The following is a 13,686-nucleotide window of genomic DNA, read 5'->3' on the forward strand; positions in this document are numbered from 1 at the left end:
CAGGCTAGTCTTTCACTACACCAGCCCACACCCCCTGGCTCTTACCCAGCCCTGTTCTAAACCCGACGAGCTAACAGGCTAGCCTTTCACTACACCAGCCCACACCCCCTGGCTCTTACCCAGCCCTGTTCTAAACCCGATGAGCTAACAGGCTAGCCTTTCACTACACCAGCCCACACCCCCTGGCTCTTACCCAGCCCTGTTCTAAACCCGACGAGCTAACAGGCTAGTCTTTCACTACACCAGCCCACACCCCCTGGCTCTTACCCAGCCCTGTTCTAAACCCGACGAGCTAACAGGCTAGTCTTTCACTACACCAGCCCACACCCCCTGGCTCTTACCCAGCCCTGGCTAGCCTTTCACTACACCAGCCCACACCCCCTGGCTCTTACCCAGCCCTGTTCTAAACCCGACGAGCTAACAGGCTAGTCTTTCACTACACCAGCCCACACCCCCTGGCTCTTACCCAGCCCTGTTCTAAACCCGACGAGCTAACAGGCTAGTCTTTCACTACACCAGCCCACACCCCCTGGCTCTTACCCAGCCCTGTTCTAAACCCGACGAGCTAACAGGCTAGCCTTTCACTACACCAGCCCACACCCCCTGGCTCTTACCCAGGCTAGCCTTTCACTACACCAGCCCACACCCCCTGGCTCTTACCCAGCCCTGTTCTAAACCCGACGAGCTAACAGGCTAGTCTTTTGTAAGGCTCATCAACTGCGTCAAGGCTTTCACTGTCAAGTACAGTTTTTTTTTTGTTAATGGATGAACCACAACATTTAAAGTTCTAATATGTTCTAATGCTTTAAACACATCAGGAGACCTTTTTTGAAGTCTGGAAAAACATTTAAAAGAAATGTGTAGTTCCCTTCAATTTAACTGCACACTTAGCAAAGGCCTTATTCATTCGGATGGCCTTATGACTGTTATTTTACAGTCCTGACGGTCTTCATCCATAATCATCGGTTACACGATTTAACGGTAAATGTGGCGGCCTTACTCAATACACACGTAACCTGTCCCTTTCGAGAAAGTCTTTGGAGTCTATAAGAAATGGGTTAATACTGACTAGTTTGTGGTTTATAGGTCGGTATAACTCGGATAGTCCCAAGCAGATGGTTTGTAGATGTTCAATAACTGTCAACAACATTTCAACTAACCGTCCACCAACCATAACCTAATCCTTATCCTAACCTCAGCACTTACCCTAACCCTTATCCTAACCCTAACCTTATCCCAACCCTAACCTTATCCTAATCCTAACCTTCTCCTAACCTTAGCACTTACCCTAACCTTATCCTAACCCTTATCCTAACCTTAGCACTTGCCCTAACCCTTATCCTAACCCTAACCTTATCCTAACCCTAACCTAACCTTAGCACTTTCCCTAACCTTATCCTAACCCTAACCCCAACCCTAACCCTTATCCTAACCTCAACCCAACCCTTACCTTTACCCTTAGCTTAACCCTAACTGAAACCTTAGCAAGCAGTTGCATATCAACCGATAGTTAGTTGATAGTTTGACCATCTGTAGAGCATCAGTTGGGACTATCCAGACCATCTGTAGAGCATCAGTTGGGACTATCCAGACCATCTGTAGAGCATCAGTTGGGACTATCCAGACCATCTGTAGAGCATCAGTTGGGACTATCCAGACCATCTGTAGAGCATCAGTTGGGACTATCCAGACCATCTGTAGAGCATCAGTTGGGACTATCCAGACCATCTGTAGATCATCAGTTGGGACTATCCAGACCATCTGTAGATCATCAGTTGGGACTATCCAGACCATCTGTAGAGCATCAGTTGGGACTATCCAGACCATCTGTAGATCATCAGTTGGGACTATCCAGACCATCTGTAGAGCATCAGTTGGGACTATCCAGACCATCTGTAGAGCATCAGTTGGGACTATCCAGACCATCTGTAGAGCATCAGTTGGGACTATCCAGACCATCTGTAGAGCATCAGTTGGGACTATCCAGACCATCTGTAGATCATCAGTTGGGACTATCCAGACCATCTGTAGATCATCAGTTGGGACTATCCAGACCATCTGTAGATCATCAGTTGGGACTATCCAGATAAAGTGGGACCAATAGTTCCATTGTTATTTCCCGCCACATATACAGTATGAGTACGATTTGACACTTTTTATTAGTTCCATGCAAAATATAACCATTCAGTTACAGCAGGTTTCAAATGGGTTAAAATATAAAAGATATACACTAATTCCAATATTGTTTTACTCATATGCAACCACACACTATTTCAAGTTATTTCAATCTCATGCAATAACCCACTATTTCAAAATTATGTAGATTTTATGTAATAATTATTACATGCATACAAGCATACAGTAGGTATGAAGTCAGAGAGACAAATATGGCATTTGCCATGAGAGAGGGAGAGATTGAGAGAGAGAGATTGAGATAGAGAAAACAACAGAATGGCTTAATAACATTCTGAATAATAAATGGGAAATCAACAATCAAAGTGCGTCGGCATTAGTATCCCTACTGATAGCTCATTCATGCTAATCAAGACATTTGAAATCAGTTAAATGATTGTGTATCTACAGATGACATTCTACAGTATTTTAAATGTGCTATAATAATATGTCTTAATTGCGGTAATATCTTTAGTTGTCGTATAGTTGATGGTCACCAGTTAAGGTGAAGTACTCAAACGTTCTTGCGCTTGATGGCCTTCATCAGCGGGATCCACTTAGAGCCCTTGGCTTGACCCCAGTTTGACCTCTGCCTGTAACCTTTGACCTCTGTGGGCCCGTCATGTTCGTCTGCCTCCGATGTGATCTCCATCTTCTGGATCATCAGCTTCATCAGGTCGTGCTGCTTCTCCAGCACACTGGATATCTCCTTCAGTCTGTATGGGATTATATAGAGATATACACACTGAATATCTCCTTCAGTCTGTATGGGATTATATAGAAATATACACACTGGATATCTCCTTCAGTCTGTATGGGATTATATAGAAATAGAAACACTGGATATCTCCTTCAGTCTGTATGGGATTATATAGAAATATACACACAGGATATCTCCTTCAGTCTGTATAGGATTATATAGAAATAGAAACACTGGATATCTCCTTCAGTCTATAACATAGAAATACTGGATATCTCCTTCAGTCTGGAAGACAAGGCCACTAGAGGCTACTCACACACCATACAACCCCTAGCCCTCCTTTACACACCATACAACCCCTAGCCCTCCTTTACACACCATACAACCCCTAGCCCTCCTTTACACACCATACAACCCACAACATCCCTTTCGGATCTATACGTGTCACCTTTGCTTCTGTTTGCGTAGTTCAGCTTCGACAGAGGTTGAATTTGATGAGTTGGTCAATAGATGAGTACGCACTTCGTTGGCTTCTCCCTGACTCCACAACTGCAGTATATAGAGACCATTTGAACAAACAACAGGTTACAAGGGAATACTGCACAGCTCTTTAATTATTTAGCATATAGATAGAGAAACTCTAAGGACATCATATATGTTGAATATACAGTCAAAAGTTTGGACACACCTACTCATTGAATGATTTTTTTTTTCTTTATTTTTTACTATTTTCAACATTGTAGAATAATAGTGAAGACATCAAAACTATGAAATTACACATATGGAATCATGTAGTAACCAAAAACGTGTTAAACAAATCAAAATATATATTTGAGATTCTTCAAACTAGACATCCTTTGCCTTGATGACAGCTTTGCACACTCTTTGCATTCTCACAACCAGCTTCATGAGAAATGCTTGAAGGAGTTCCCACATATGCTGTTGGCTGATGTGTTGGTATTCAGGCCAAAGGGTTCAATTTTGGTTTCATCAGATCAGAGAATCTTGTTTCTCATGGTCAGAGAGTCCTTTCGGTGCCTTTTTACAAACTCCAAGCGGGCTGGCATATGCCTTTTACTGAGGAGTGGCTTCCGTCTGGCCACTCGACCATAAAGGCCTGATTGGTGGAGTGCTGCAGAGATGGTTGTCCTTCTGGAAGGTTCTCCCATCTCCACAGAGGAACTCTAGAGCTCTGTCAGAGTGACCATCTAGTTTTTAGTCACCTCCCTGACCAAGGCCCTTCTCCCTAGATTGCTCAGTTTGGCCGGACAGCCAGCTCTAGGAAGAGTCTTGGTGGTTCCAAATTTCTTCCATTTAAGAATGGTGGAGACCACTGTGTTCTTGGCGACCCTTCCCCAGATCTGTGCATCAACACGTGTCTGTTTTTTGCTTTGCCGTTATGGGTGTATTGTGTGTAGATTGCTGTTGAATGACATCAATAGACACCTACATACAGCTAGCCTGTAACTCTACTGTAAGAGATTCTGCTATTCATTTATTTATTTTTCTCTTTTTCTTTTTTGTTTTGCCTCCGCTTTTGAACGCTTTCGATGTTTTGTACACTCAGTGTTGTAATCTACATTGATCGTCCTCCGTTCTCTATGTCGTTTGTTATTGAAGACCTCAATAGAGAAGACATCAATCTACACCAGTCACCAATAACTCTACTTTTCAATTTAGGTGTCGTTTTCCCTCCAGTGAATGTGACTCTGAGCACTAGGGCTACGTTTAAACAGTGTCTCTGAATAGGAGAACTGATCTACTAGAGTATTAGTTTCGTCTTGTAGATTTGAATCCTACTATGAGATGCTTTACGAATCCAGGACCAGGCACCATACCTACCTTGGAGCACTTGCGGTTGGGATAGATGGTGATGGATGATTGGTCCACTCTCTTCAACAACCAGTATGGCATCTTCTCCTCCAGATTGGTGTGGAGTTCAATCTGACATAGAAATACATCAATGCCTTCAGTCATCAATATCCGCAAGGGATTTTGTCATTTTGAGTATTTGGAGAAAGGTTAAGCTATATTTTGGTATACTCGTACAGTATGATGAAGAAGTGATGTTGACCCAATCACAACACATTTTACAATGACACTAAAGCAAGTACCCATTAGCTATTCAAAATGTGTAAAAATTCCTCAAAACATCCTAACATAAGCAATAAAATATCAAAAATCTTATCAAGTGGATTGATTGTTATCCAGCTACACACCTGCATGGCTATTCTCTTCAGAGCGGCACTTCTCTGTACCTCAGCGATGTCACCGACAGCCAATCCAATCTGTAGTACACACAAAGGGACACCAATAGGAACCATCAATATTTTGGTGGCTTGGCAGCTATCCATTGACAATTAGCATTGACCTCCCGTAGTCTTTTTTCCTTGCGAAAAGTGGGGCTGTCATCAATAGTCTGAAGCGGTTTCCTCTCCATCTTCCATTCATCAATAAAGAGACAAGGAAAGATCTAAGTAAAGGAGACCAGAGAGGAAGCCACTTTAGACTGTTGAGATTAATCCCTTAGATCAATGGTGTCGAACTCATTAATCTGCCAAAATGAAGACAAAATTACATACAGACATTATTCAGCCTGGTCTCATTGACTAGGCATAACATATTAAATGTAGGGGGATACCTAGTCAGTTGTACAACTGAATGCACTCAACTAAAATGTGTCTTCCGCATTTAACCACACCCCTCTAACCACACACTATGCTGGCCTTTTATGCAGAGTTGCAAAGAAAAAAGCCATATCTCAGACTGGCCAATAAAAATAAATTATTAAGATGGGCAAAACAACACAGACACTGGACAGAGGAACTCTGTCTAGAAGGCCAGCATCCCGGAGTCACCTCTTCACTGTTGACGTTGAGGCTGGTGTTTTGCGGGTACTATTTAATGAAGCTGCCAGTTGAGGACTTGTGAGGCATCTGTTTCTCAAGCTAGACACTAATGTACTTGTCCTCTTGCTGAGTTGTGCACCGGGGCCTCCCACTCCTCTTTCTATTCCTGTTAGAGCCATTTTGCGCTGTTCTGAGAAGGGAGAAGTACACAGCGTTGTACGAGATCTTCAGTTTCTTGACAATTTCTCGCGTGGAATAGCCTATATTTCTCAGAAAAATAATAGTCTGACAAGTTTCAGAAGAAAGTTATTTTTTTGTGGACATTTTGAGCCTGTAATCGAACCCACAAATGCTGATGCTCCAGATACTCAACTAGTCTAAAGAAGGCCAGTTTTATTGCTTCTTTAATCAGAACAACACAGTTTTCAGCTGTGCTAACATAATTGCAAAAGGGTTTTCTAATGATCAATTAGCCTTTTAAAATGATAAACTTGGATTAGCTAATACAACGTGCCGTTGGAACACAGGAGTGATGGTTGCTGATAATGGGCCTCTGTACGCCTATGTAGATATTCCATTAGAAATCTGCTGTTTCCAGCTACAATAGTAATTTACAACATTAACAATGAATACACTGTATTTCTGATCAGTTTGATGTTATTTTAAAAACAAGGACATTTCTAAGTGACCCCTAACTTTTAAACGGTGGTGTATACTGAACAAAAATAAACATGTTGGATCCCATGTTTCCTGAGCTGAAATAAAATATCCCAGAAATGTTCCATATGCACAAAAAGCTTATTTGGCAGTAATTACAGCTGTCTTTCGGGGTAAGTCTCTAATAGTTTTCCACACCTGGATTGTGCAACATTTGCCCATTATTCTTTTTATTTTTTTATTATTCAAGCTCTGTCAGTTGAATACATCAACTGTATTCTTGGTTAGCAACTCCAGTGTAGATTTAGGCCTTGTGTTTTAGGTTATTGTCCTGCTTGAAAGGTGAATTCATCTCCCAGTGTCTGGTGGAAAGCAGACTGAAACAAGTTTTCCTCTAGAATTTCACCTGTTCTTAGCTACATTCTGTTTACACTTTATCCTGAAATAACTGCCCAGTCCTTATCAATTATAACCAAACCCATAACATGATGCAGCCACCACTATGCTTGTAAAATATGGAGAGTGTGTCACGTCTACTCCACCTCCTCCCCTCCGGCGTTCCACGTTGCCGTTATACTAACCACCGGTCCATCGTTACGCACACCTGCACGTCATCATCAGACACACCTGGACTCCATTCTTACCTCCTCTATATCCGGCACTCCCTTAGGTTATTTGCCCAGTCAGTATTGTTTATGAGTTTCTTGTCTATACGCTACTCGTGTTTGTTATATTGTTCGATGTTCCATTTGTTATTAAACTCACCACCTGCACTTGCTTTTCGATTCCCAGCGTATATGCTAGAGTGATACTCAGTGATGTGTTAGCCCCAAAATATAACACTTTGTGTTCACGACAAAAAGTTAAAAAAAATTGGCATATTTTTGCAGTATTACGTTAGCCTGTTGGAAAAGGATGGAATAAAAAAAAAAAAATTCTGTACAGGCTTCCTTCTTTTCACTCTGTCAATTAGGTTAGTATTGTGGAGTAACTACAATGTTGTTGATCCATCCTCAGGTTTCTCCCATCACAACCATTCAACTCTGTAACTGTTTTAAAGTCTCCATTGGCCTCATGGTTTCCTTCTTCTCCGGCAACTGAGTTAGGAAGGACGCCTATATCTTTTTAGAGACTAAGTGCATTTATACACCATCCAAAGGGATATTCAATGTCAGCTCTTTTTTTTTACCCATCTACCCATAGGTGCCCTTCTTTGCGAGGCATTATAAAACCTCCCTGGTCTTTGTGGTTGAATCTGTGCTGAAAATTCACTGCTTGACTGAGGGACCTTACAGATAATTGTATGTGTGGGGTACAGCGATAAGGTAGTCATTCCAAAATCATATTAAACACTATTATTACGCACAGACAGAGTCCATGCAACTTCTAATGTGACTTTTTATGCACATTTTTATTCCTGAATTTATTTAGACTTGCCATAAAAAAAAGGGGTGAATACATGTTGACATGTATTCAACCTTTTGCTTATCATTTTAAATTAATACAAAAAAAAAAAAAATTGTCAAATGTAACAGTTTAACTTCTGTCCCTTTCCTCACCCCAACCTGGGCTTGAACCAGGGACCCTCTGCACACATCAATAACTGACACCCCACGAAGCATCGTTACCCATCGCGCCACAAAAACCACGGCCCTTGCAGAGCAAGGGGAACAACTACTCCAGGTCTCAGAGCGAGTGACGCCACCCGATTGAAACGCTATTAGCGCGCACCACCGCTAACTAACTAGCCATTTCACATCGGTTACACAAACATAATTCCACTTTGACATTATGGAGGTATTGTGTGTAGGCCAGTGGAAAGAAAATCTCAACGTAATCCATTTTAAATTCAGGCTGTAACACAACACAATGTGGAAAAAGTAAAGGGGTGTGAATAATTACTGAAGACACTGTATCTACTGATTGGATAGGTCCATCTGAGCCACAGCTTAGTATCTACTGATTGGGTAGGTCCATCTGAGCCACAGACTTAATATCTACTGATTGGATAGGTCCATCTGAGCCAGAGCTTAATATCTACTGATTGGATAGGTCCATCTGAGCCACAGCTTAATATCTACTGATTGGATAGGTCCATCTGAGCCACAGACTTAATCCCATCCTTTAACTTTTATTTTTGGTTGAGTTGGAGACGTGTATTGTATTTTCAAAAGTTATTGAATTGTGTTTGGTTGTTAAATGAAACCAAATGTCAACATTAAATAATAGTTATCTTTTGCTTGGATAGTTCCATTTGTGCCACTGACTTCTGGCTTAAATTCCAGTTTGTCTACAAATTAATAATTTATATTTTGGATTCAACTCTCTATCTCAAACACAAATCTAAGTTAAAGAATCAGTAAATCAAATCAAATGACCTTTACATGATTTGATTTAGTCCTATTGTTTAACTTTGTAGACAAACTGGAATTAAAGTCAGACTACTGTAATTTATAGTCAGACTACTGTAATTCAAAGATGGAACTACCCAAGCAGAAGATACACCTCCTTCAAATGTTGATATTTGGTAATTCAGTTCCCCGACTTTAAATATCATTATATTAGAAATCAACCAGAGATGGAAACCCTATTTTATAGTTAATTTGTTGGTTGAATTCTGGGTTAAATTTAAACAATAACTGTTTATGGTTTTGCAAATTCTATTTTAACCAATATAACATCAGTGATGATATACGAGTGATAAAGTATGGTCACATTTCATTTGCTCTGTTAAACCTACCATTTGGAATGACTATGATAGCAACAGTGAGTCTATTTCGTTTTTAAAATGGAGATCTCTCAACAATCAAGTAGTCAATGACAAATACCATGTCTATGCAGGGATGGACTTGGACACCATGGATAGGACACCAAAGGGTAGCTGTAGATCAGCGATGGGCAACTTTTGATGGCCCGCGGATCAATTTCCAAAGTTTAAAAAAAAGTTACAAAATTACTCAAGTCAGGGTCTCAACTTAACTGTTGCTAGGTAGAATAGTAGAATACACAAGGTGAAATTTCAACATGAGGTTGTGCATCATTAGTTTTTCTCTTGTTATGTCAGTCACTGACAGTCACTCAATTAGACAACATTTGTTTTATATTGGTACATTTGTAGATTGGTAAATCGGCCACATATTTAAACTTGGTCGAATTACCGACTGGGGGCCCCCATTGATTTTGTGAGTCACTTTCAGATATCATACTAAAAACAGAAAACATTTCTCTTCCTTAATGGCAACGTGTAGAATTGCAGGAAATATTCTGTAAAACTCCACATTGGCAAAGGAGTAAAATTGCTTCTCTCCGCCCCATGGCAAAATGTGTAGATTAGCAGGAAATTAACTCTTAAAAAGGTAAATTGGATGAGGTTTTTAGTGCAGGCCGGGACATCAATCATTTATTTAACTAGGCAGGTCGGTTAAGAACAAATTCTTATTTACAATGACGGCCTACACCGCCCAAACCGGGACCAATTGTGCGCCGCCCTATGGGACTCCCAATCACGGCCGGTTGTGATACAGCCTGGATTTGAACCAGGGTGTCTGTAGTGACACCTTAGACTGCTGCACCACTGGGGATTCCCAGACACTGGGTCATCATGGAGATGCTTACCATCATGTTCATCAGCAGGATCGGCATGAAGATAATAAACAAAACCAGCATGTAGAAAGTGATGAAGGGAAATGGAAATTTGTTGTGTAGGTATATGTCCAGAAAATTGCTTTGGTAATTCAGTTCCCCGACCATCATCACAAAGATCTGGATCAATGACAAATCCAGTCGCTCAAACTCTTCCTAAAAAGACAAAACGAGAGAAGAAAAAAAAAAACTGTTTAGCTTAAAACAGAACATAACAGAGGGAAGACAGAACGCGACTGAGGGAAAGCTGGGACCGAGAGATAGAAAATGTTTTTCAATCTCAAGGCCATCAGACTGTTAAACAGCCATCACTAACTCAGAGAGGCTGCTGTTGCCTACATTGAGACCCAAACACTGGCCACTTTAATAAATGGATCACTAGTCACTTTATACAATGCCACTTTAAATAATGCCACTTTATTAATAACGTTTACATATCTTACATTACTCATATCATATGTATATACTGTATTTTATACCATCAATTGCACCTTGCCGATGTATCCATGTATTTATATGTACATATTCTCATTCACCCATTTAGATTTGTGTGTATAAGGTAGTTGTTGGGGAATTGTTAGATATTACTGCACTGTCGTAACTAGAAGCACAAGCATTTCACTACATTTGCATTAACATCTGCTAACCATGTGTACGTCACCAATAAAATGTGTTTTGATTTGATTAGATTTGACTTTAAACAGATTTTAGTTCCATCTCCTTTCCATCTCATATACCTTCATTGATTTGAGGAAATTACAAATTACCTATGTAGGACTTATACAAAACAATGTGTTGTTTAAAGTGAGACCACTGTTTCTAATGTCTCTTGTCACCTGGTTGAGCATGAGGGCATGGAAGACCAAGGCAAAAGCCAGCATCAGAAAGAAGAATAGCAGTAGGATTTTAAACAACGTCCTTGCAATCTCCCGAAACATCACCACGTAGATCCCAAAGTGCTCAAACCTGGAAAGACAAAACACAATGCCCATAATTACCAACATGGACCCATGAGTACCAACGCGGACCCATGAGTACCAACGCGGACCCATGAGTACCAACGCGGACCCATGAGTACCAACGCGGAGTCATGAGTACCAACGCGGACCCATGAGTACCAACACGGACCCATGAGTACCAACATGGACCCATGAGTACCAACATGGACCCATGAGTACCGACATGTGAAGTTCATTTGACCCTATCAAATTGGGTGTCCAATGAAAGCTAAGAGTCTATATTTCGGGGAAATAAAAGCATAGATACATTTTTCAACTATTTTCTATGTGAAAAATGAGGCGTAATTAATGGCTTTGATTTCTGGTACAACAATTGGAAAGGGGGTCTTAGAAAACATGTACTAGAAAAGGTCTTAACCCTTGTGGTGTTCGAGTCTTTGGTACCCATTTTCAATGTTTACTAAAAGAAAAAGGATACAATTAGTACTTTTTTCAACCTGAGACTCATTGGCCTTGGCCCATTTTCTGTGAAGAACGTGTAAAATAAACACATTTTCATTGAGTGTACACTGTACACCCCCCTACACGTTTATATTACATATGTGGTCTTCGGGTCCACTGGACCCGAGGGTAATAAAAGTGTGGAAAAGTGTGTGTGTAGGTGAAAACAAATAAAACATTGAACTCAACTATACTGAACTCTACTGCGCTGTGCTGTACTGAACTGTACTCTACTGTACTCTACTATACTGTACTCTACTATACTGTGATGTCTAAACTTGTGAAAGATTGACGTCTTTGATTGGTTTATATTTGGTCCGGTCCGAACCAACCAAATTTGGTGTTATTTGGTATATCTACCTCGGGTATACCTATCCAGGATAAATCACTGTGAAGAGAATGACATTCATAATGATTTATTTCTGTATAGTACAGATAAGGGACCGATGATGTAACTGTGAAGAGAATGACATTCATAATGATTTATTTCTGTGTAGTACAGATAAGGGACCGATGATGTAACTCCAATGCTGTAATTCCTATATCGGTGTAAATCCACTTCACTTACTTTAGATCAATAACCAAAATAGATTTGTACAATGTCAAGGTGTAATGTCATAGCTATAAGTAGTTGCTGTGCATAGAGTTGTATGGTTTGTTAAACTTTGGAACCAATTGTTTTTGTTGGATCTCAGCGTATTTCCGTTACCATGGAATGTTAACCAAGCACGAACAATCATCAGAAAATTAACAATCTCTAAATGACAGTAAACACACTTTCTTATCTCTCTAGACAGAGACGAATGGGCTACATTGTTTGGACAGTTGATAAATACCTTTGGAGATAGAGGAGGAAGTTAACCCATGACATGATTATGGCCAGTGCCCCAGCCTGCCAGTGCCAGGACCCCTCAGCGTTGAAGAACAGGGCGATAACGAAGAGAAGAGAGAAGATGATTGAGTACCAGTCCTGAATGTTAGAGATGTCCTTCAGGTAGCTCAAACGCTATTGAGGGAAAACAAGAGAATGTTATTTACATTAGGTCGGAACTAGAACTCAGAGCCTTAGCAACCAGATAATGTTATTTACATTAGGCCGGAACTAGAACTCAGAGCCTCAGCAGCCAGAGAATGTTATTTACATTAGGATGGAACTAGAACGCAGAGCCTCAGCAACCAGAGAATGTTATTTACATTAGGCCGGAACTAGAACTCAGAGCCTCAGCAGCCAGAGAATGTTATTTACATTAGGATGGAACTAGAACGCAGAGCCTCAGCAACCAGAGAATGTTATTTACATTAGGATGGAACTAGAACTCAGAGCCTCAGCAACCAATTGACTTCAATGCGTGAGTTACAACACTTTCTTTGAGTGTTTCTCAAATTAGGATTTTGCCTTTAAATTCAAATTATGTATCTTACTGAAAACACCTTTCACTGCCTTTGAATTACATAACTCAGTTACATGTTCTGACTAAGTCGCTCTGGATGAGAGCGTCTGCTATATTACAAAAATGTAAATGTGACCTAGTAGATCCAGCTGCAGAACGATATTCCAACATTTCAAACAGATTTCTGTAAAAATGCCCCATTACAGAATGCTTCTCGTCCCTACCAAGGTTGGTTGTGTCATGATTCATCATGATGAGTGATGGTCTGCATGTCCTCCACCTGCTCATACTGTGTGAAGGTTTCATCACGCTACACCTACAATACCAGTCAAAAGGTTGGGCACACCTACTCATTCAAGGGTTTTTCCTTATTTTTTTTACTATTTTCTACATTATAGAATAATAGTGAATACATCACAACTATGAAATAAGATATGGAATAGTGCAGTAACAAAGAAATTGTTAAACAAATCAAAATATATTTATATTTGAGATTCTTCAAAATAGCTTCCCTTTGCCTAGATGACAGCATTCTCTCAACCGGCTTCACCTGGAATGCTTTTTGAAGGAGTTCCCAGATATGCTGACCACTTTTTGGCTGCTTTTCCTTCAATCTGCGTCCAACTCATCCCAAATCATCTCAATTGGGTTGAGGTTGGGGGATTGTGGAAGCCAGGTCATCTGATGCAGCATTCCAACACTCTCCTTCTTGGTCAAATAGCCCTTACACAGCCTGGAGATGTGTTGGGTCATTGTCCTGTGGAAAAACAAATTATAGTTCCACTAAGCGCAAACCAGATGGGATGGCGTATCGC

General features: G+C 40.6%; 1 protein-coding gene across 1 annotated transcript in view; it reads right to left on the reverse strand.

The window, feature by feature from the left end:
- Positions 1-2,140: 2,140 nt before the first annotated feature.
- Positions 2,141-13,686, reverse strand: part of LOC106590663 (transient receptor potential cation channel subfamily A member 1) — an 85,929-nt gene continuing 74,383 nt past the window's right edge. The window contains exons 22-28 of the mRNA XM_045710959.2: positions 12,317-12,486; positions 10,857-10,986; positions 9,994-10,176; positions 5,092-5,160; positions 4,715-4,816; positions 3,321-3,421; positions 2,141-2,888 (exon numbers count right to left, since the gene is read on the reverse strand). Of these exons, the coding sequence (XP_045566915.1) occupies positions 2,687-2,888; positions 3,321-3,421; positions 4,715-4,816; positions 5,092-5,160; positions 9,994-10,176; positions 10,857-10,986; positions 12,317-12,486 (957 nt within the window). The 3' untranslated portion in view covers positions 2,141-2,686. The remainder of the gene's footprint in view (positions 2,889-3,320; positions 3,422-4,714; positions 4,817-5,091; positions 5,161-9,993; positions 10,177-10,856; positions 10,987-12,316; positions 12,487-13,686) is intronic.

The sequence above is a fragment of the Salmo salar genome, chromosome 29 (genome assembly GCF_965601325.2).
Source record: "Salmo salar chromosome 29, fSalSal1, whole genome shotgun sequence".
Lineage (NCBI taxonomy): Eukaryota > Metazoa > Chordata > Actinopteri > Salmoniformes > Salmonidae > Salmo > Salmo salar.